Here is a 23,843-nt window from a genome sequence, read left to right as displayed (position 1 = left end):
AACTTTGAGTCGGATGAACTGATGTTTGTTTATACCCTATATTAGCAAACGTTAGTTCATTTAACATAAGGAGAACTTTTAAATAATAAATACCAGAGGATAGAACACACAAAATAAAAGCTGGACTTTGCAATTTTGATTAGTTTTATTATTATTATTATTTATTCAAAATCATGGTTCTAACGCTGCAATGGCAGCAAATAGAGCACAATACAATGGGAAGATAATGAGGGATAACATTATGCACCGCTTCTTGCAAGCTTTTGCAAGCAGAAACTATAAAATATGGATTAAGTAACTTTGTCTTCTGTTTCTTGAATTGAATGAGCGGATGAAACTGCTTGCGCATTCAAACTAGCCTAGCTAATTTTCATTTTTATCTCTGCAATAAGAAATCTGCGGTTTTGAGAACGAGGTCTCTTCCTTGTTGAGCTTCTGGTTCTCGGGCCACCATGCCCTTCTGGTACACGATTTGAACTCGAGGACGTCCATTTGTGTCTAGTAACTGGTGTCGGCCACCATTGGAGGACAACTGGGAAGGCAACTCTCCCAACAAGAATCGGACTAAAACTACACGGAGGTTCCCACCCCTCCCAAAACAATCCTAAACGAATGTCAAGTACAAAAATGTGCTGATCCCATTCTAGATAAATCTTATCCTTGTTACTTGGGTCGAAAGCAAGACCCATAAACTTGTCAACCCAGCGCCCCTCACGTGTCAATTTTTCCAAAAACAATGGGTACATGGAAGTTTTGCCTACCAAACACCATTTGCCTGCAGCAGCGCTGTCCACAACTTGATCATCTTTAAAATCGAAAACACTTATATTACCATATGAGCCTAGCAGGCACATTCGCAGACACCCTTCTCTGTTACACACACCTACCAAGTCTATGTATCCATCCTCATTTTCAGGCTTATCGATGAAACGTAAATAATACTTATTATGATCACCACCAGTGCTGCTACTATTATTGGAGTAGGGATCCAAACCAATAATAAAGCTACCATCATCAGCATGAGCAGCACTCCACCAGTACAACATTCCATTGCACGCAACCCCGGCATTGCAAGCCAAGCTATCGAAACGAAAGCTTCGTGGACTTAATACAACCGACTCTGTCCACTTACCGGTCTCAGAAGAGAAAATCTGTGCTTTGAATTGGGAGGATGATGAATTCTCAAGCCCTGGAAATTCAGGGAGTAATCGCACAACACTGTACCTATACTCGGCATTAAGCTGGAATATTGTACTGCTAGTACTAGTAGTGTTATAGTAGGGATCGCAAATGAATCCAACTCTTATACTTTTGTAGCATTGAGGAGGGGGAGGAAGAGCATCCCATTGCTTGGTGTATGGATTGCAAATGTAATAATAACGTTGAAACCACGTGGTTGCGCAGCATAAAAGCAAGTCATTGTATTCCCCTACCACGATGGGTTCACCACCTCGTGTGTTGACACTGACAGCAGGAGGCTCTTGAAAAGGAGGCAGGAAACTCAAAAGAGACAAGTCGCTGGTTCTTTTAGGCTCCTTCTCCCAAACGTCAAAAAACAATTTCCTTTTCTTCTTTGGATTCGTGAACAGGAAATAAGTATTAATGGGCACCTGGTTATCACTTTGGAGACGTAGAAAGCGGCCAACAAAATAAGGATCAGAAACAAGACCGTACCAACGTTTGGACACGCACATGCATTGAACTGCCGATTTTTGAGGAATTCGACAAAGGATTTCGACCAATAAAAAGTCAGGGAGATCATCAAGATTGAACATGGTGGTGCTTTTCAGCGGCGATGTTTATGAGATATTGTGGTGCTAGTGCTGCAACTTGTTTTTTCTTTTGTTACAAGTAGTATTGCAGGGTGTCATGATAAAAATTAAGACGGATTGATGTGCAAATCGATGGAAGCGAGATTTTGGGAGTTAAGTACGTCTCTTGAGAGCTTTAGAGATTGTGGGGTCAGCTATAGAATATAGGTAGCTCACTTTCCTCATATTTATATAGTGCATGTAATTGAGAATCCCAACACAAAAAGAAATAGGAATGATGGATATCCCAACACAATAAGGTTTTAAAAAGCGTGTTTTTAGACTGAAACGGTGTCGTCAAGTCGTGTCTTTTAATGAAACAAATCATCTTGAAAAGACTGAAATCTTTTTTTAAGTCGAAAAAAAGAGGGAAATAGGAAAAGATATCAATCGAGATTTTGGTATCTTTTTATATTGCACTGTGCATATTAAGAATCCAAATACAAGAGGGAAATATGAAAAGATATCCCCGTACAAAAAGGGAATTGAAATGAAACCATATGGAAATTGGAAAGTTTTTATTATATGTTTTTTATTATCACCAAAGAATATAGACCCTTGAATTGAGATGAAAAGTCCAAAACTTGCTGGACCTTTTTTGTGAAGCCCAAAATTTGCAGACAGTCAGCCACCATTGTTTTCTACCAAATGTTATAACTAGATGGGGTCATACTGCTTCCTTTAGGAAAGACCTGAAACTGGTTAGCTTCGCAATACAGTTTTCAATTACCCTCTAGTAATTGTTTCTCTAACTAATATGTTTCTCTAACTAATATGCTTAAAGATTGACAAGGAAGACAGACAGCCACGAGAGTTAAAATGGGAGATTTCCACTCACCTACTTCATTTTAATCACAGAACTCCCAGACCTCCTCCTAGTCCTCTTATGTTGATCTGAATCCTTCCAGGCTTGCCAGTTTGAGGTTGACGTGGGTTTTCCATCTGTCTCTGTCTGAGGTTCAGTCTGTGGTTGAAGGAATGACAAAAAAAAAACACACATTTTAAAAAGAACCCAAATTATAAATTCAGGAAAAGAACCCCAAAAACACATATGGAAATTTAAAATTTAAAAACTACCACAGGAACTTCCATCTGGGCTTCCATCTGAGCACTCTGTTTCTGCGGCTTGAGGGTAACATATCCCTGCCACATAAAAGACACAAAATTAAACCCAAAACAAAACAAAAAGAACCCAAATTATAAATTACGGAAAACAAAGAAAACTCACCGCCTCAGGAATAGAGATTGTCTGCTTGAGGGTACCGACTTGTTCGCTCACTGTCTGAAATTTGGTTCTGCCGCTTCGATTCTGCACTTCTGGGTTTGCAACTGCAGCAAGCGCAATTCCATTGTTCAATACAGCCGTGTACTCAAAATTACGCTCGGATGCCATGGGGTGGGGAAGAAGATGAAGAAAGTTCTGGGTTGGAAAGAAAGGTCTGGTTGGAAATCTTGGGATGAAGAAAGCTCTGGGTTGGAAATGGGATGAAGAATCTGGGTTGGAAAGAAAGCTCTGGGTTGGAAAGAAAGGTCTGGTTGGAAATCTTGGGATGAAGAAAGCTCTGGGTTGGAAATCTTGGGATGGAGAAAGCTCTGGGTTGGAAATGGGATGAAGAATCTGGGTTGGAAAGAAAGCTCTGGGTTGGAAATGGGATGAGGACAGCTCTGGTTGGAAATCTTGGGATGGAGAAAGCTCTGGGTTGGAAATGGGATGAAGAATCTGGGTTGGAAAGAAAGCTCTGGGTTGGAAATCTTGGGATGGAGAAAGCTCTGGGTTGGAAATGGGATGAGGACAGCTCTGGTTGGAAATCTTGGGATGGAGAAAGCTCTGGGTTGGAAATGGGATGAAGAATCTGGGTTGGAAATGGGATGAGGACAGCTCTGGTTTGGAAATGGGATGAAGACAGCTCTTGGAAATCTTGGATGAAGAAAATATTTGAAAGATGAATGTGCAGGATATAGCCGTTAGGACAGTGGCGTTTATATTTATAGTTTTTTTAAAATTAAAAATAAATATAAAAAAAAGGGTCCTTTCAGTCGAAAACAAAATTGCGTATATTTGGAGAAAAAAAAAATACAAAAGTTCCGTACGGACTCACCCGAGTTCTTCCATTTCGACCACTATAGTGCTGGACCTCGACCTCGTCTGGAAGACCCTTCAAACCCAGCTGAAAATCCAGCGGAAACCAGCTGAAACCAGCTGAAAATCCAAGCTGAAGCCTGGATTTGCTCCCCTTTCATCCCGATTCCGACCGAGGATTTCATTTCTCTTCCTCCGGGAGGAAGGAAGACAGAGAGCATGGAAGAGAGTGTTGAGAGAGAGGAGAGAGTGGAAAACGGCTACTCTGTTTATAAATTTGGCTGATGTTTCAGTTATATATAGTGGTAAACTAGGTCTAAATTGTTTGGGCTTTAATGAGGGACTGGGCCTCTATTATTTGGGCCTCTATGAATTAATTAAAGGGGATTTTGAAACCTCATCACAAAATAAATTCTAGAGGACAGAGTTGTATATTTAAAATAAAGAATCATAGCAAACATACCCATAGCCATGGTTTGACAGTAAAATAAAAAGAGATGTGCAAGCTTGGAAGGCCCTTTTCTACCTTATTCTCTAATTCTCTATATTGACGGCTTAAGTGACTTCAGTAGCTCAGAAAGAAATATCAGGGGTTCTCTTCCCATTGGGCTGAAATGCTGGGCATTAAACTAGAATGCCGCCTACCTAGCATCTTTTTATAGAAGAATCTTTGCCATGATATGGATATGACTCTGCTCATATATAAACTAAAAATGTGATACATGTTCATATCAGAATATACCATCACACGGTAAACCAAATATTTTTCTATTAAAAATTAAGCATTTAAGTGTTTGGGTACTGCTAATTTCTCCTCAAATTTTACAAAATCCTTTAGCATCAATCTAAAATGAATTCTGTTTTCTCCAACAACAAAACTACAACCAGAATTCGCTCTTTAGAATATGTACCATTTCTCTTATGAAAAGAATGTACCTCTTTTGGGACCGTGAAAAGCGAAGTTGGAGGATGAGAATGCGGAAATGGACTTCAATTGGGCCATGGTGGTGGCAGTGGCTGAGACCAGAGACGGATCCACAGAGGAGCAAGGGTGGTCAAGTGACCCTTGCAACTCCTGAATCCGTCACTAGAGGAAGAAAAATTGACCCCTGCAATGGCTAGATGGCTGGGCAATTCATGCCCGCCATCTGTTCGAGGAAATGCGTCAAAGGGTTGCAGCAACTTCAACTTCAGCGCAGCAAGCAGCATTGAACGCAGAGCGCTTCCTTTTTTAGTCTTTTGATTCACAGAGAAACCACGCCGTTTCATTTAAGGATTTTATTATTATTTATATTAAACATATTAAAATAAATAGCCTGCTGCTACCCGATAAAAGCCCACAACCTCCAATACAGTGGACATTTCAAACGCAATACTGTTTCCATTTTTTTTATTAATAATATTAAACATATTGTTTCCATTTTTTTTTTCTCTTTCCCAATCTTGCTTTTTCTCCTCTTTTTCATTTCAGTTTTTTCTTTTTGTATATATTTTTGTCTTTGTTCCTTTTGCTCTTTACTTTGTGTTTACTTTTTATTTTACATTTTTTTTCCTTTTCATGTATTTTTCTTTATTACATAATTTTAGCTCATTCTATTTTATAATTTGTTTTTGGCTTGCTTTTATTTTTTTTTTCAATATTAGAAACATAAATAAGGTTCAATACATCGATATAGTTGTAACCGAGATAAATTACATTGTTGACTGTCCTGCAATGTTTATAATGTTTCTTAGTAGGTTGATAGGTTTAAAGTTTGTTACTTTAGGTGTTGAATCTTTATGCATTTTAATATAAGGTTTTTGTTTTTGTGGATTGGTTAATATGGTTGATAAAAATATGGTGGATTGATTTAATATGTGTTTTGTAATGTTGTTTAGGGTTTAGGATGTTGACCCTAAACCCTTTATAGAATTTTTTTGGATTCGTTTTTTTTTTCTTTTCACTTTCGATCTCTCAACTTTGAGTCGGATGAAATGATGTTTGTTTATACCTTATATTAGCAAACATTAGTTCATTTAACATAAGGAGAACTTTTAAATAATAAATACCAGAGGATAGAACACACAAAATAAAAGCTGGACTTGGCAATTTTGATTAATTTTTTATATATTATTATTTATTCAAAATCATGGTTCTAAAGCTGCTATGGCAGCAAATAGAGCACAATACAATGGGAAGAGAATGAGGTATAAAATTATGCACCACTTCTTGCAAGCTTTTGAAAGCAGAAACTATAAAATATGGATTAAGTAACTTTGTCTTCTGTTTCTTGAATTGAATGAGCGGATGAAACTGCTTGCGCATTCAAACTAGCCTAGCTAATTTTCATTTTTATCTCTGCAATAAGAAATCTGCGGTTTTGAGAATGAGGTCTCTTCCTTGTTGAGCTTCTGGTTCTCGGGCCACCATGCCCTTCTGGTACACGATTTGAACTCGAGGACGTCCATTTGTGTCTAGTAACTGGTGTCGGCCACCATTGGAGGACAACTGGGAAGGCAACTCTCCCAACAAGAATCGGACTAAAACTACCCGGAGTTTCCCACCCCTTACATGACAATCCTAAACGAATGTCAAGTACAAAAATGTGTTGATCCCATTCTAGATAAATCTTATCCTTGTTAATTGGGTCGAAAGCAAGACCCATAAACTTGTCAACCCAGCGCCCCTCACGTGTCAATTTTTCCAAAAACAATGGGTACATGGAAGTTTCGCCTACCAAACACCATTTGCCTGCAGCAGCGCTGTCCACAACTTGATCATCTTTAAAATCGAAAACACTTATATTACCATATGAGTCTAGCAGGCACATTCGCAGACACCCTTCTCTGTTACACACACCTACCAAGTCTATGTATCCATCCTCATTTTCAGGCTTATCGATGAAACGTAAATAATACTTATTATGATCGCCACCAGTGCTGCTACTATTATTGGAGTAGGGATCCAAACCAATAATAAAGCTACCATCATCAGCATGAGCAGCACTCCACCAGTACAACATTCCATTGCACGCAACCCCGGCATTGCAAGCCAAGTTATCGAAACGAAAGCTTCGTGGAGTTAATACAACCGACTCTGTCCACTTACCGGTCTCAGAAGAGAAAATCTGTGCTTTGAATTGGGAGGATGATGAATTCTCAAGCCCTGGAAATTCAGGGAGTAATCGCACAACACTGTACCTATACTCGGCATTAAGCTGGAATATTGTACTGGTAGTACTAGTAGTGTTATAGTAGGGATCGCAAATGAATCCAACTCTTATACTTTTGTAGCATTGAGGAGGGGGAGGAAGAGCATCCCATTGCTTGGTGTATGGATTGCAAATGTAGTAATAACGTTGAAACCACGTGGTTGCGCAGCATAAAAGCAAGTCATTGTATTCCCCTACCACGATGGGTTCACCAGCTCGTGTGTTGACACTGACAGCAGGAGGCTCTTGAAAAGGAGGCAGGAAACTCAAAAGAGACAAGTCGCTGCTTCTTTTAGGCTCCTTCCCCCAATCGGAAAAAAACAATTTCCTTTTCTTCTTTGGATTCGTGAACAGGAAATAAGTATAAATGGGCACCTGGTTATCACTTCGGAGACGTAGAAAGCGGCCAACAAAATAAGGATCAGAAACAAGACCGTACCAACGTTTGGACACGCACATGCATTGAACTGCCGATTTTTGAGGAATTCGACAAAGGATTTCGACCAATAAAAAGTCAGGGAGATCATCAAGATTGAACATGGTGGTGCTTTTCAGCGGCGATGTTTTTGAGATATTGTGGTGCTAGTGCTGCAACTTGTTTTTTCTTTTGATACAAGTAGTATTGCAGGGTGTCATGATAAAATTAAGACGGATTGATGTGCAAATCGATGGAAGAGAGATTTTGGGAGTTAAGTACGTCTCTTGAGAGCTTTAGAGATTGTGGGGTAAGCTATAGAATATAGGTAGCTCACTTTCCTCATATTTATATAGTGCATGTAATTGAGAATCCCAACACAAAAAGAAATAGGAATGATGGATATCCCAACACAACAAGGTTTTAAAAAGCGTGTTTTTAGACTGAAACGGTGTCGTCCACCATTGTTTTCTACCAAATGTTATAACTAGATGGGGTCATACTGCTTCCTTTAGTAAAGATATATCCCAATACAAGAGAGAAATAGGAAAAGATATTAAAAAAGAAATAGAAAAACAGCAACAAAAATAACAACGTGGGCACTGCCCGTTTTCAATGAAAACATCCATTCCATATCCATTCGACCAAAAAGGTCTACATCGTATTTCTCTACTCACCTTTAACATATTCGTATGAATTTTTGGGACTTGAATTTATTAATTATGGAATTCATTCTGGACTTGATATTGTGTGTCAGCCCTAAATCGATTTGGGTAAAGTGTATGATTTAGGGATTGAGAGGGATTGAAGTTTCATATGCTGTCATTTTCTTTGTATTTCTTTGGAAATTCATTGTACAACAATATTATTATTATCCCATGTTCAAGTTCTAATAATATAGTCTGTTTTGGGAAGAAAAAAAACACAAAAAACAGAAGAGAAACCAGCAAATGAATAAAATGTCCTTTGGCTACGGCATTAGCTAATATACTTTCTCCCAAATGTAACTGAAAAATGTGTGAGGCAACAACAAAAAATGCTTATGCCGTTTTCATGTGGAGCGTCTCGAAGCTTATGGAGAAGAAATATTTTTAATTTCACAATCAGTTAAGGAGTTCCTAATCACACTTGATATACTTTTAATCAGCTGTCGTATCGTATCATCAGAAAGTTCTATATATTGTTTGAGATGCATCATGCCAGGTAAGGCTGTTGAGTAGGATACCAACCGCTTCTGAGCTCCCCCAGCTGGTTCTCCTTTGGTTCTGCACCAGATATTTGCATGCACAATGACAGATTTCTGGTCTCTATTGACTTGAGTATAAGAATGGCCACCAACTGATATGGGTCAACCAAACACACATACTTTTGAGTCTTTTTTTGAGGAGGTAGGGCAATATTCACCTGTGCAAATGAATAGATGGAAAGTGTGACAACATGGAACATCAACACCAAAGGTGAGCTTATCCTGCCAGAACAAAATAAGCAATCATTTCAAATGCACATCCGTATCAGCTTATATTCATCAAACTATTGATGTTAGTCACCTGCTATACATGGGTAGGACCCAAACCGTGACAAACCAGACAATTTGTCATCATTGCCATTCCAATCAGTTAAAAACCTGAAGAGGCTGATACTTGGCTACTTGCCTTAATGTCATCTGCGATGCCATGTATGAAAACTATGATAAACCATTCAGAGCCGATGACAGAAACATTTTTCGTTCGATCTCCCTGAAAGATAGTCAAGGAACACAGCCAAGAGGGTTAAAAATGGAAGCTACAAGCCTACAGCCTACAACACTGAAAAGTTACTTGTGCAAAATAGCAGAGCTGCATTTCACATCCCCATGAATCAAGTCATTCTGTCAGTTTCGAGGGAATAATTAATCAGAGAACAATTACCCATAAAGACAAGATAATGTGCAGAGTTGACGCAACCCAATTTTGACTTCCTTACTCATAAAAGCAATTTGCCTGCAGATTGATTTGATGCACAGTATTAAACGCAGATTGATTTGATGTACAATATTAAACGCAGATAGATTGATTTAAAGGCTAAAATACAGCAGCGTTCCAAATCATCAAAAACAGTCTGAGAAGAGCTTATTCCTAAACTCTGAAGGTACTCACGCCAAAGGGATGCCCAAAATCGAACCCTCTCCCACAAGATCCACCTCCTCACTCCTTACTTCCTCAAAGATCCTCCTATACCTCTATATCCATTCCACCCAAAAAATTACCAATACAGTGCATCTTTTCAACACTATGCCCCTCTTTCTGCCTCCAAAGAACTCAAATCTTGCACTATCATTTTTACACATCACACATGGATAGGGTAAAAGGCACCAAGAAGGTTGTCTCCTCTGAACCATATCACAAGTATTCAACCACCCATGAACTATAATCCAAGCTAACACCCCTACCTTAGGAGGTACTTCAGCCTTTCAAATTGCATGAGAGGGGCCAAAAAGGAAGAGAGAAGAGTTGTCCATTAGCTGTTTTGAAAAAAAATTACTTGAGAAGACCCCCAGCAACCCCAAAATCCTTACTCTTCTATCCACTCTAGATGGAACCACACATTTTCAAAGACAGCCAATAACTCTGTTAACCCCCACCTCCTGATCATTTAGATTCCTTCTAAACCCAAAATCCTAGCTCAAAGGGAAAGAAGAAGAATTTGTACACGAGCTTGCAATGGGATATTAAGGAAAAGGGATCGTCTGCATAACGAAGAAATAGATTACAAAAAGCTGTTTCTCCTACACAACAGTCTTCTCAAAACCTCACGCTTTGTCCATTTCCAACCCCAAACCAACAAAAAGACACCAAAGAATGAAGGCCTCGGGAGATATATTTCCAAGGACATCGACCTGATCCTCTCGTCACAATTTTGCGAACCCCACCCATTGTCATGCAACCCCTACCAAAGAGCATCCCTCTCCTGTGAAAACCTCCATAACCATTTCACATGTAAAGGTTTATTTCTCCTTGTTAAATTCCCAACACCTAAACTCCCTTTTTTCCTTCATGTGCATCACCAAGTCCCATTTGACCAAATTACCCTTATTCCCTTCCATCATTCCTTCGCACAGAAAATTTACCATCAAACTTTCAATCCTCTTATAAAAGATGTCTACACTCCCCCTATTTATCTTGGCCTAACAAGGACTAAGACGACCAGATGTGAGATAATTTTGGGGGTAAAAAAAAAAAATCAAATTGCTGGGTTTTGCACCTTTCGAAGTTTAGGACCCTATGTAAATTTAAAGATCAATCTGGGTCATGAGGAAGAGGACAAAATTTATAGAAAAATGAAACAAGAATCAGAGTAAAGATGGATCTCTTAGAAGGAAAGCGAAGCAGAAACTTTTACTTTCACTGAGGGTCTAAGATTTAGGGTTTGGGGTTTGAGACTCTCCTTAGTACAATAACACCACACAGGAAGTGAAAAGAAAACTATAGACTCGAAGAAGATGAAGCCAGATATGTTTACACTTAAAAAGCAACAGAAAAGGCCAGATATGTTCTTCCATCAGAAAAGACCACCATTATCAACTGTATTCTTGCCGGAAAGTTTTTATTCTTCCCAGAGTACCTTTCACCTACAAAATGCCAAAATTCTACCTTCCATTATTTTCTTTTAGCTTTCTCTTTTTTTTCCTTTGTCTTGAAAGAAATCCATGTACTGATAAATCCCTTAACTATATTGGTGCCTTTGTTTTCAAGTACTGTGGCTATTAGTTAGACTGCAATATTACAAAAGAAATCTACTTGTCCAGGAAAAAGAAATACACTAACCACTGCACTTCTGATTTCTTCATGCATGCATTGACTGAATGATACGGCTCTTAGTTGGCAGCCAACTGCAAGTTGTGACATTTGAAGTCCCTCTTCCCGAACAATTGCTAGATATCTACACAAGATTTAACATGTTCATGATGCAATAAAAAAAATTTGAGCACCATGGGATAAAAGGAGAAACAAAGAAATTGTTTATGTGATAATGTATCTTATTGTTCAAAATACAAAGATTGGTTTAGTGTCGTCATCTTTACTAGTAAGAAATTGGTAAAGTAGTGGTCTAAATTTTAAAACCATTTTTTCATGAAAAGTAATGCCCTCATTTCTAACAATTTCTCCATAAAATCTGTTCAAACTATTGTTGTATAAATATGTGAGACAGTTTTTTATCGGAAAGACAAGAATGTGAGGTATAATACTTAGTACTAGGAGAAATAGTCACATATTATGCATTCACGTGTGTATGTTTAGGGGTAATTGAATGGCTTTGTGACTCTAATTTGGAGAAACTAGACTTTGGCATTTAACTATTCTAGGTTTAATTTCTTGTGCACTCAGATTAAACAAAATCATGACATTCTAATAATTCCAATTCAGATATTGCAGTTAATAGCCTTGTGCACAGGAAATAAGCATGCATACATACATGTGCAGGATTGCATTTTTAAAAAAAATCTAAAACATCAAAGCATCCAAAATAGTGTGAAATCTAACAGCAATCACATCACAGAGTGCCAAGATCATTCTATCAAAGTTAACAGGTTATGCTTACCATTTTTTGTCAAAATCCTCAATGCCAAGGTCCTCGTCCCAGAGAAACATATGATATATGTACTCACTGAATGAAGAGAAAGTATATTCACATAGCAAATAAAACACTTGAAAGACTACAAATCTTGTGTCACATTCTCCCGATACATAAATAACTAGGTGTAAATGCTCGTATTCACAATTCATAGCGCTTACACAAAATCTCTGTGAATATAATTTTTTAAAATTACTTTGCTTGTAGTGCTCACAGATAAAGATTTAAAACCCAGAAAACACCAACATCAAATATCAGTATTTTACGGTCCATCAATTCCCTCAATCAACATCGAATATGTCTGAGGATGAAGCTGGCAACCCATCTTCTCCATGATGCTTACGAGCTCAGAGCATATGTTGACAAGACCCCTCTTAAGTAAACCATCAAGGAGAACTTTCCAAGCTACTTCATCGTAGTTATACCCACAACGAAGCAAAGTACGAAAAACGGCTTTTGCCTTCTCAGTCTTCTCTTCATCAAGAAGCCCACATACAAGCAACGTTGAGGACTCCAATGTTGGTAAATAACCATCCTTAATCATCGCATCCACCAATATTGATGCCTCTCCATACACTTGCAGCTTACAGCAACAAGTAAGAAGAGAATTATAAATATCCTCACTGGGAGAAATTCCTCTCTCTCTCATATGACTGTATAACCTCTGGGCTACGTCCAAGCGTCCCTCTTTGCAAAGACCTACTATAAGCTTCTCATAAGTGTTTGTACTGGGTGCACAACCATGCCCAACCATTTTTTCAAGGAGCTCTAAAGCAATTTCAAAATCCATTGTCTTCCAAACACCAGTAATATCGATGAAGGAGACATTTGGGACCAAATCAAGTCCCACTATATTATTGTTTGTCTTCATTAACTTTTCATTCGAAAGATGTTTGATCAGAAAGGCATATGTATAGTGAGAAGGATCACAACAAGCATTTGACATACGCTTAAGAACATCAAATGCCAAATCAATTAATCCCATACGTCCATATGCATTAATTAATAATGTATAAGTCAATGAGTCTGCTATAATTCCTTCTTCATTCATCTTAATCATCAGCTTCTCTGCCTCTTCTACATTCCCTATGCCGCAATATGCATGAATAAATGTAGTGTAAGTAAATAGGTCAGGTTGATTACCAGAACACACCATCTGGTCGAAAAGCCTATGAGCATGGTCAAAGTCCCCTTCTTTCAACATTTGCTTAATTAGAATTGTATAAGTAGGTACCGTAGGTTTCACACCAATACTTAACATTTTTTCCACCAGTAATAATGCTTCCTTCAGTTTTCTTTCTTTGCACAACACATCTATCAAGGCATTGTAAGTGTACGAGTTTGGCGAACAGTCTTCTGCAAGCATTCTATCAAGCAAGGAATGGGCATCGCTGATTTTCCCAACCTTGCAATAACCATCAATCAAAGCAGTAAAGATCACTTCATTTGACTTTATGCCTTTCTCTTTGAGAGAATCGAACAGGGCATGAGCTTCTTCCAATCTCCCCCTCTTACAGAGAGTGTCTATGAGAACACTGTAAGTCCATTGGTCAGGAACCAAACCACTATCTTTCATCAAATTAACCAACCTATAAGCACTATCAAAATGGCCTATCTTACACTGCCCATGGATTAATGAATTATATGTAACTAGGCTTGGCAAGAGCTTCCGATCAAGCATCTTATTAAGCAGTGTCATTGCCTGGTATACATTTTTCCTTTTACAAAACCCGGAAATCAATTCATTGAATGTTCGAGCATTTGGACAACAATTACTTGATTCCATCAAAGCCAAAATATCAAGTGCAGCCTCAACTGTTCCCTCCGTACAGTACCCATCAATCATTGCGTTGTAGGTGACAACACTAGGAACCAACCCTTTCTCCAACATCTTGTTTAGCAAGTTTCTAGCCTCATCAAGCTTATTTTCCTTACACATACTATCAATGAGCACGGTATAAGTATGAATATTTGGTTCACAACCCTTGTCCGCCATCTCTTTAAATAGATTCATAGCTTCTAATTTCCTTCCCAATTTACACAATGCACAAATAAGAACAGTAAATGTACGCACAGTTGGAAAACAATTATCCTCCCCCATTTGAGAAAACAATTTGAAAGCCTCATCAATCCGACCTGCCTCACAAAACCCATGTATTAAATTAGTATAGGAAACCTCATTTCTTTGACAACCCTTGTGCGGCATTAGCTTAAAAACCCTATAGCCAGTATCCACATCCTTATTCCTACAATGTCCCAGAATCAAAGAAGTGTAGGTAAACGTATCAGGGCGCAAGCCCGCCTGCCCTATCTTACTAAAATACAAGTCTGCCTCAGCCACATTGCCCAATTTACAGGAGGCATTGATCATGGTATTAAACGTATGCAAATTCGGTGAAACCATATCGTCTAACATCTCCAAATACAGAGTTTTCAAATCTTCAAACAAGGAAAACCTAGACAATGACATTAGGAGCAAATTGTAGCACCTGACAGTGAGCTTGAACTCGAATTCTAGTGCGCGGTTCATCCCCCGCAAAAATTCGAGCACAAACAAGGCATCCTGAGCGGAAGTGGAAGCCTTGATCATCGAAATTCGGATCTTTTCGGCGACCCGGAAGAACCCATTGGGGATCAGAATGTTGAGCAAGGAGGAATGGCAATGGACGGTGTGCCTGTAACCGGGTTTGAGGGCGATCCAGTTGAAGAAGCCGAGGGCGGTCTGGGGGTCGAGATTGAGAGCGAAAAGGGAAGAGACGTGGGAAGCGGAAATGGAGGGGATTAGTTTCTTGAGGGAAGGGTGGCGTTGCCAATTGGGGCGGGAGAGAATGGCGAAGAGCTGGGAGGAGAGATCCAGTGGCTGTTCGGGGACTGGAGGAAGAGAAGGAGAAGCAGCGGCAATGGTGGAAGAGGAGGAGAAGGGTTTGATGAGGAGGAGGAGAGAGAGGAAGGGCTCAGGTGGGTGGTTGATACAGCAGATAATGGCAATGGGTTTGGGTTTTCTCATCATCTTCTTCTTTGTTGGGGCATTGGATGGATGAGGGAGGAGGAGGACCACCCAATTCTTCAGTTCATGAGAATGGATTGCATTTGGATTTGAGGGAGTAAGAAAAAAGGTGCATAGCCTACTGTTTGCATAAAAAATTGAATCAGAAAAATGAGAAAATGAGAAAATGAGAAAATGGTGGTGTTGAGAAGGAGAAGGAGAAGGAGGAGGAGAGAATAGTAGGTTTGTGTTTCTCTCTCTGCATACGCCTTGAGGCTTCACTTCCAATATCCAAACTCACAGAGTCACGGCTGGCTGGAGCAGCTGCAGATGTGGGCTCAACTCAACGAGACTCAATTCATGGACCTTTAGGCCTGGTTTGGTGGGCCGGCCAGGACATGACAAATCCAATTAGTGAACTTAACAATGATGTGACCCTATTCATTAAATTAAATAATTATCCTACATATGTTAACACCATCTAGCTCAGTGAAAAAGAATCTTGACTTGCAAACTAATGATCTTATCTTCAAATCCTTATGACACCGTAATAGTGTGTGAGTGTGTAAGAAACCTTCTCCCCTATAATTTAGAGACTATTACTTCTACTAAAAAAATAATAATATTAAGAATTCGACATATTAGAGAAAATAAGTCTAAAACCCCCCACTGGGTTTCCAAATTCTCCTTGTTTTTGGGACCTTTTGTTCAATGACTGTGTAATAGCATTTAATCTCCACTATTTTATGATGTGTTTACTAATCAGGAATTGAATTTCAATTATGGAGGATTTCTGCATTTACTTCACATCAAATAATTAAAAAGTAAGTGGGGCCTACACAAAATCAAGAATTCAATTCTTGAGTGGGAGGTGGTATTCTAATTCCTAGAGAACTAACCCATTACGAATCCATCTTTTTTACCCATTATATACTCACACAATTTTAAAAATTCCAAATTTGTCATCTACTTTAACCCAACAATTATGACATTTTCATACCCCAATTCCATATGATTTAGTAAACACCTTAACTTTGAAGTGAAACAAATTTTGGGTGAAAAAAAAGCAATCTCAAACCGGGCGTTAGTTGGAAACAGCATGTTATGATGTAACAATATGTGACATGTTAACTAATGATGTAGCAAAAATTACAAAGAACGATCAGGCTATGTTTTGCAAAATCAAAGTGTTGGATTCTAGGCTTGTGTTGTTTTGCAACTTTGTGTATGCTTCTTGTGATGATGATGTCCATGGTTGTGTGTTATTTTTATGAAATATAGGGTTGCAGTTCTAAAAACTTCACTTCATACTCAAATAATTTCATGCCCTTCCCTTTCTTCTCCCTTCACAATTAAGCTAATGCTTCACCTACCCATCAATTGCCAAAGAGCCGGCTAGAGGATTCTTTCCACAAACTTATCTGTTCGCTTTAATAAACTGCAAACAAAGAACCTTACACACAATTGCATCTCAACAAACACTGAATTCCCTAAAGAAAACAGAAATGTACAACCTTTATCAACAAAAGAGCCTTTATATGGTGCAATTTACAACGAATCGATGATACAATCACAACAAAATAAGCTGTACGGATCATTCCTGCCCGGAATACAACAATACGTTGTGTCACCAGGCACCAGCTGTTCAACCAAATTGGTGAGTGAATTTCATATCACAACTTCCATTTCAGTCTTCAAATAGTTGTCGTCAGCTGTTTGAAATGAATTTGCATCACCAGAAAATTCTATATGTCGTTTGTGATATATTGTCTCACGCAGTAATTGTATGCACAGTGATGTGAGTCTGATTTCTGTTGTCTGTGTATAAGAAGGGCCACCAACCATGCATTTTGCCTGATGGATGTCCTGTAAATAGACTTTTTGGTTACTTCAGTTTGCTGATAGTTGAAATGGGTCAACCCAACATTTATCCTCCTTTACTGCATTACTCCATCTTTCCTTAAAGATCTGCATGTCAATAAAGGACTGCATCCTAACCTGCCAACATGTCACACTCACCAGATAAGTAGTTGCAAAGAATGTACATGAAATAGTTGCATCGTCTACAAATGCCCATGGGCGTGCACACAGAGCGAGAGAATACAAGATTGACAGAATCCACAATCCTGATGAGCAGGACAAAGCAGTTGACAAAATAGGACATGTGAAGAAGGCTTACTTTAGCTCTGTCATTGACTTTATCAGAGGCAGATGGTGCCTAAAATTACAAAATATGAACTCACATTATTGGTGGGGAGGAGCATCAATTATATGTAAATAAAGAATCTAATACAGAAAAAGAAATTCAAAACACACCAATGCTTCGGGGTCCCCTTTCTGAGGAGGAGCTGGGGCATTAGTCACCTATGCAAAGGAATAGATGGAAAAGAAAAAGCAAATCAGATAATAATATTGAACATCAAGACCATGCGTCAGCTTATCCTGCTAGAACAAAACCAGAAATCATGTTTGATACACATCCTTATCAATAAATGTTTATGTAAGAGCACAGCATTACTATTGTAAACAGTTACAAAGGCCCAAGATGCCTTGATGCCATTATACTTGCCTTATTTCCATCTGAGACACCAAGTGTAGGAAGACCAAGATGAACTATATATTCAGAGTCAACCACACCAACATTTTTTGTTCGATCTCCCTGAAAGATAATAGTTCTGGTATCACAAAGTATAGCCAAGGAGGTAAAAATGAAAGCTATAAGGTAGAAGAATTACTTGTGCACAATAACCAAGCTGCACGTCCAGGCCCCATGCATGGATCAAGTCATTCTGTAGGGAGAATAAATAATCACAGAATAATTATATTCACCATAAAGTTTCTTAGAGAAAAATTTCCACAGAAACAAATACAGTGCAGAGTTGACATAATCCAATTTTGAATTCCGAAATTTCAAAAGCACTTATATATATTGCATAGTAACTATATGCTTTACAGGAAGGCTTCTGGCCTGACCTTTCTAGAAAATAGTAAAAATTATCCAAAATACTATTTTGCGTCTAATGGTTGTTTCTCCAACAATATATTCTTGTGTTTAACTTACATGGGTTATTCAGTGTAACCATTAATAATAAAAAATTGGTGGAGCATAAATGATGAGATCTATTGGCAACCCATCTACATTCTGTCATATATTTTTGTTCATTACCAAAAGTAAATATGTTGTGAATGTGGGTGGTGTTGGTTTTCTAGGGGTTATGTACCTGGATCATGTACCATACACATTGCCAAGCAGCTCTTGAAAATACAGGTGCCATCATTTCCACCCAACTGTACCAAACACCAGAAGGGAAACGTTTCAGCGATGTAATAGTTTAGTCAGAAATATAAACATAGAGGATAGTGCATAGGCAGTTTGCTTACCCTGCACACGGAGGGGCAGAGCTGTGGTCATCACACCTTCCACTGCCTTTAAACTTATAAAACCTTCTGTTAAAAAATTAGGCGAATATGGATAAAAGTCAATTCTAATGTATACCTTGATATCCCAGAGTTAAAAAAGAATATTACACTAAGAAAAATACAAGTTATGAAATCCCCCAAATGGTGGCTATGCCAGAAGGCAATTGATGAAAAGAACCATAGCAAATGCACAAAGCAAATAAATATGGTTTGCCCATTCCTCTCAAATTCAATCATAGCTCGTCCTCTACATAAATGCAAATGAAATTTATGTATACTAGGTTATTACAAATAAAATGCCCAAAGATTACCCGTCGGGCCAGGTTGTGGTCTGGGTCAAAGCAGGCCGCCAAAATGGATAGGTAATAAAACATGGTTGATACACATTGCTGGCGCATTCCCTAACAGGTTAAACGTTTGGATTCTGGTGCCTGTCTAACATATGGTTGAAATTATTGTCTTTTATTAGTCTCCATTAGGAGTTGGCTTTTACGTGTATTTTTGTAACTATGATATAAATATCTCCGAGCTAAAACATGCAGGCTTGAAAGTTAGTGCAAGGACTAATCAAGCAATATACAGCCATATTATTTTTCTTTTCTTTCTCTTGAAAGATACACCAAGGACTAAACAGTACCTCACCAGCACTGGTCTCTTCATATATTAAGCAGTACTTTTGCCATAGGAAATCCAGTTTCCAGGATACAAACTGCACTAACCTGTGCACTTTTAATTTCTTCACACGTGCAGTAATTGGATGATACACATCTGACTTGTCAGGATCAAGTGCTGGCTGTGATATTTCAAGTCCCTCTTCCCGAACAATGGATAGATATCTATATGAGATTAACAAGATCAAAACACAATGCATTACGTCTCTGTGTCATATTGTATTTTATTAATAACATCATAGCAGACCAGAATGATATGTGAAAATTTAATAGTAATCACTATAGGGATGCCAAGATCATTTTAAAAATTTAACTGACTATGCTTACCGTTTCGGGTCAAAATTCTCAACTCCAAGGTCCTCATCCCAAAGAAAAATATATTCGTACTCAGAAACTATATCTGGATGCAAGAAACGCTTGGCGAACCACCTATGTCATCATACAGTATTATTTCATCAAGATGTTATCCAAACATGTAGAGAGTGTTCCCACCCAATCAATGGTAACTTATTTGTAAATAACTATAGTTTTAGGTAACCACGTGAGAGAATCAATGTTACCATTTTGTTTGATTCATCACAGACACGTGTATGGCACGATCACTCCAATTTAAATCTCTCCATTTATCCACAGCGCCATCATAATGAAAAAGCATTACAACAAAATCACTTGATAGAAACTGCAAAACAACAACAGATATTTCAAAACATTATAAATGGACAGAATATTCTAATGTAAAGGGCATAAGCCAATAGATCATTACCTTTTTAACAATTCTGTCGACTATTTCTTTCTGCTTTATTCCAACTGCAATTGCCAGCAAGCTCATAGAAGGTTTTGAGTTTTCCTGACACAAGAATTTTGCAATTTTTAGGCAGCATAAACCCACCAAAAAAATAAAAGAAAAATATTGATACACAAACACATTAATATATCTATGGTAAATAGAAAATAACAATGGGAATGAAGCGGGTGCAAGAAAGAATTTACAATGTCCCTAAGCTAGAATTTGCAAGCTTTCTTATTTGTGGGAATAGTCTATAAAAAATGTGCAGTCGTTTGTAAAGAAACATAAACATTAAAAATAATAATCCATACAGAATTGAGAAAAAGATGTTGTCATGATTTGCAACATAGCAAGCAGCAACAAGAACATGTTTTGTTTTAGAGGCCAATAAAGGTAATTCAAGCAACAATTATGTGTAAACATAATGTAATGCTTTACGTACCAACATTAGCTGATTCCAAAACGAATGATTACTTTAAGAACATAATGTATATGAAGCCAATCATGTTCACACGGTCAGAAGATTCAGGTGTGAAAATTGTGATATCCTCAACTGAAGTAAGTTGTCATGCTGGCAGTTATATTTGGGGATGAATGCATTGAAGATTAATGATTGATAGCTTACAACTTAAAACAATACGCTTTTTGTTTCTTATGAAAATAAGATGTTAAAATGGTCGAGGCAAACTATAATAAGATGTTACTGATTTGGAACTAATAATGAGAATTTCTTTTATCAGATTTAGATCAAATAGATTTCAACGGCTTTCGGACCAAGCAAAACTTTAGAAAACATGTAATACGATGATGAAACTAGTCACCATAAATGATATATTAAAAGCACAGTGAAGACAGGGGAGAAAACACTACTTGGCAATAAAATTCATGGTTCTCATACAAGGATGAGTATGCATTCCCACATTCCCATTGAGAAATTAACAAGAAATAACTACAGAGATTTATAAACTAACTGATGAACCAACGGCATTATCTAAAATTCAATGAAAACAAGCCATAACATCTCATACATTATTCACAGAGGAGCCCCACAAAGGCCGCGCTTCCAAGTCCGACGTTTTGGCAACAATTCTTTCTGGTAGAGCCTCACTCCCCAAAGGCTGGCAACGGTTCTGAGGATGAAGAGGGGAAAATCAGCCATAGAAGTAACTTCAACTGCCATTATAAAAAGGACACATTTTTTTCTGTAAGAGGCAAACCTTGCATGTATCAAACTTTGCGTTCTGCCTAGAGTAGGTCACTTTCCATCTTGTTAATCTCTGCAAGTTTTTTAGAAGTATTTAATTAATAAGAGATGACCAAAAAAAAATTCATTCAGACAATTTTTTTCTTTGCTAATGTAGAATGAGGTTCGAGTAAAAGATGCACATAACTTGCAGAAATATTTTACATACTACTAAGCGATATTTAGGTAGATGATATTGAAACAGAAAGACATACCTCCTTATACTCCTTAGCAATGGATGCACCACCAATGAAGTAAGCACAACAGATCAATGAAGCTACAATGAAGAGACTGCAATAGAATGATCTGTTCTTTGGATCTGACAGTGCAGAGGCCTGACAAAAACACTGAGCTAAGTAACAATCACATTGTATTGCATTTGATCCATCAAGAGCATCGGTTGGTCGTATCAGGAAGCAGAGGGAAAATAAGAAAGCAAACAATGAAGGCAGAACGAAAGCAGAACTGATTTAAAGTAGTCATAAGCATTCTTCCAAACTAATTGATGCAGAATTATTAACTTCTTAGCCAAAGAAATTAAAACCTCAGAAGATAAGCTAACCAACAACAAACGTTGTGCTTTTCCTTTCCAAAAAATTTCTCAATAAGGAAACAGAGGGAAACAATTTTAAGTGATTCACTAATCCAAATTCCACACAACAATAGAACCATCTCTCTTTTAAGAAAATTCCCATGTCCATGTACTCGTGCAACTATGATCAAAGAGAATCATAACTCAGTCTCATATTCGAAGGCTTTCTCTCTCTTAACAAAGTCTGAGCCCATATTGAAGTTCAATTCCCATAACCTGTACAAAATTGAACACATGGGCAACCAGCCTGGCGGCCGGGAGACAAAGGAATAGAGAGAAGACACGTTTTCCTTCCATTTCCTCTACATTTTCTCAGCAACCAAACAGCAAACAAAGCAAAATAGAATTCGAACTCCATTAAACCCAAACAAACAATTATATATATAATTAATGTATTAATGATCCAGTCGGTAGGTAGAATACAGTTAAGTAGAATCACAAAAGCTATAATCAATCATTTTCAGGCTCATAAATACAAACAAAAATCCATAGAAAGAGAGAGAGAGAGAGAGAGAAGCTTACAGGATTAAAAAGGTTGATCATTGTTGTTACAAGCAAGGAAGGGAACAGAAGAAGAAGAATAAGTCGAAGAGACAAGTTTTGGTTCTTCGCTTTTCAATTTCTAAAAGAGAAAGGAAGAAAGAAAAGTCTGAGAATAAAGAAAGGAATGCCAAAAAGTTATATAAAAAAAAACAGAATCACACTTTTCTATGTCAAACACATAACCGAAGGTCCAACCAAAGGGCAGGCATGCAAAGTGTGCCAGCCAGCCAAAGCTTCTGCGGCCGCCGAAACGGTGTCGCTCTCACCGGAAGCAACAGCCAAACACTTCAAAACCCAGTGAAGCAAGAGAGAGAGAGAGAGAGGGAGAGAGAAAGTGCTAATTTGAAATTAAATTAATTAAATATTGTAATTAGGAAGAAGCAGAAGAAGAAGGCAAAGCAAGCAAGCAAGTGGGTGGGTTTAATTGTGTGTTTTAATTTGTTGTTAAGACCTGATAATGATGATATTATTGACATTTGACAAAGATGGCAATGATGACTAGAGACACTTTGAACCCGAAACGCACGCGGCGAGAGAGACGCTGGAATGTTTGCGTAGTGGAGGGGAAGTGCGTCGCCACTACCTACTCTCTCGTCTACGCTGTATTGCTACTCGCCGTATCCTGCTAACAAGTGTCCTTCTCCCTTTTTCCTCTATTTTTTCCTGGATGTCTTTATTTTTTTTTTGGTAATTAGGATGTCTTTAATTAAAAAATAAATAAAAGAATCGGCCTCAAAAGTGGAGACACGTTTTTTTTTTTTCAGGTACAAAGTAAATTACAACGAAGATTTTCTTCCGAGACCAAAAAATAGTCAAATTTTAACGATAAACAACTTAAGAAGGGAAATTATTAAACCAAATACAAGAAAGAAAGCAAAAGTGAATGACTAATACTAGCTAAATGATTTGCTACCATATTTGCCTCTCTGAAATTGTGGCAGAAGTGGACCACGGGAACGAACATCTTGAATAATGGAAGCCATTTTCCAAAGATTAATTTTTTTTTTTAAAGTAACCGATAATTATATTCATAACTTGGGCATCAAGATCATAAGTAACGAGGGCATAAATTACCCAAAAAGGGTTGATACAAATGTAAAAGCACAGTAATCATGCAAGGTTATTCCAAATACGGAGAAATACACCACAAGGTATATTTCCATTAATAATGGCATAAAGCCAAGGACTTGTACTTTGGTATCCATTATCATGCTATTCTTTTGAGCAATTATCATGCCATTATTTCATTATATCAACTCGTGGGTTTGCTTCCTATGCAAAAAATCAATAACATAATCTTTATTAACTGTCTCTTTCATTCTTCTAATAATGAAACGTGCTTCTAAATAAACAAAATTTGAAAATTCCACAGCAATAACTACACGCAGACCACTATCCGATTCCTATGCAATGGGCTTGAGTTGTGCCACCATAATTGCTCAATAAAAATAACAAATCTAACCTGCACCACTTGTTCAATTCAAAGTCAATAT

At 37.9% G+C, this 23,843-nt stretch overlaps 4 protein-coding genes across 16 annotated transcripts; all 4 read right to left on the bottom strand.

Annotated features, from left to right (window-relative positions):
- Positions 1-171: 171 nt before the first annotated feature.
- On the bottom strand, positions 172-5,133 carry LOC110765801 (F-box/kelch-repeat protein At3g61590-like). The gene is made up of 5 exons (XM_088248051.1): positions 4,828-5,133; positions 3,911-4,156; positions 3,040-3,140; positions 2,889-2,954; positions 172-2,775 (listed from the first exon to the last, which is right to left on the bottom strand). Exon 5 carries the CDS (start codon positions 1,773-1,775, stop codon positions 360-362), a length of 1,416 nt encoding a protein of 471 aa, XP_088104177.1. The 5' UTR covers positions 1,776-2,775; positions 2,889-2,954; positions 3,040-3,140; positions 3,911-4,156; positions 4,828-5,133; the 3' UTR covers positions 172-359.
- Positions 5,134-6,206: 1,073 nt separating this feature from the next.
- Positions 6,207-8,234, bottom strand: LOC110765733 (uncharacterized). Its single transcript, XM_021968938.2, has one exon. The coding sequence runs from the start codon at positions 7,620-7,622 to the stop codon at positions 6,207-6,209; it is 1,416 nt and encodes a 471-aa protein (XP_021824630.2). The 5' UTR covers positions 7,623-8,234.
- Positions 8,235-8,569: 335 nt separating this feature from the next.
- LOC110765746 (Pentatricopeptide repeat (PPR) superfamily protein) lies at positions 8,570-15,383 on the bottom strand. Of its 7 annotated transcripts, none has more exons than XM_021968955.2 (5): positions 12,076-15,383; positions 11,301-11,415; positions 9,405-9,476; positions 9,045-9,233; positions 8,570-8,901 (listed from the first exon to the last, which is right to left on the bottom strand). In XM_021968955.2, the coding sequence occupies exon 1, from the start codon at positions 15,116-15,118 to the stop codon at positions 12,371-12,373; it is 2,748 nt and encodes a 915-aa protein (XP_021824647.1). In that variant the 5' UTR covers positions 15,119-15,383; the 3' UTR covers positions 8,570-8,901; positions 9,045-9,233; positions 9,405-9,476; positions 11,301-11,415; positions 12,076-12,370. The 7 variants fall into 7 exon arrangements, with proteins under 7 accessions (XP_021824647.1, XP_088108158.1, XP_088108162.1 ...); XM_088252032.1 differs by having other exon boundaries at positions 8,570-8,965; positions 9,150-9,233; XM_088252036.1 differs by having other exon boundaries at positions 9,150-9,233.
- Positions 15,384-16,585: 1,202 nt separating this feature from the next.
- On the bottom strand, positions 16,586-22,794 carry LOC110765792 (lysine ketoglutarate reductase trans-splicing-like protein, putative (DUF707)). Of its 7 annotated transcripts, none has more exons than XM_021969023.2 (16): positions 22,512-22,794; positions 22,330-22,429; positions 21,431-21,562; positions 21,190-21,249; positions 21,001-21,102; positions 19,949-20,032; positions 19,746-19,864; positions 19,513-19,614; positions 19,234-19,350; positions 18,476-18,538; positions 18,316-18,382; positions 17,830-17,883; positions 17,664-17,753; positions 17,411-17,458; positions 17,274-17,312; positions 16,586-17,092 (listed from the first exon to the last, which is right to left on the bottom strand). In XM_021969023.2, exons 2-16 carry the CDS (start codon positions 22,348-22,350, stop codon positions 16,985-16,987), a joined length of 1,206 nt encoding a protein of 401 aa, XP_021824715.2. In that variant the 5' UTR covers positions 22,351-22,429; positions 22,512-22,794; the 3' UTR covers positions 16,586-16,984. The 7 variants fall into 7 exon arrangements, with proteins under 7 accessions (XP_021824715.2, XP_021824711.2, XP_021824716.2 ...); XM_021969019.2 differs by having other exon boundaries at positions 18,476-18,541; positions 22,512-22,793; XM_021969024.2 differs by having other exon boundaries at positions 18,476-18,541; positions 21,431-21,550; positions 22,512-22,793.
- Positions 22,795-23,843: the final 1,049 nt, after the last annotated feature.

The sequence above is a fragment of the Prunus avium genome, chromosome 1 (genome assembly GCF_965620075.1).
Source record: "Prunus avium chromosome 1, drPruAviu1.hap1.1, whole genome shotgun sequence".
Classification (NCBI taxonomy): domain Eukaryota; kingdom Viridiplantae; phylum Streptophyta; class Magnoliopsida; order Rosales; family Rosaceae; genus Prunus; species Prunus avium.
This window is presented reverse-complemented; position numbering and strand designations above follow the sequence as displayed.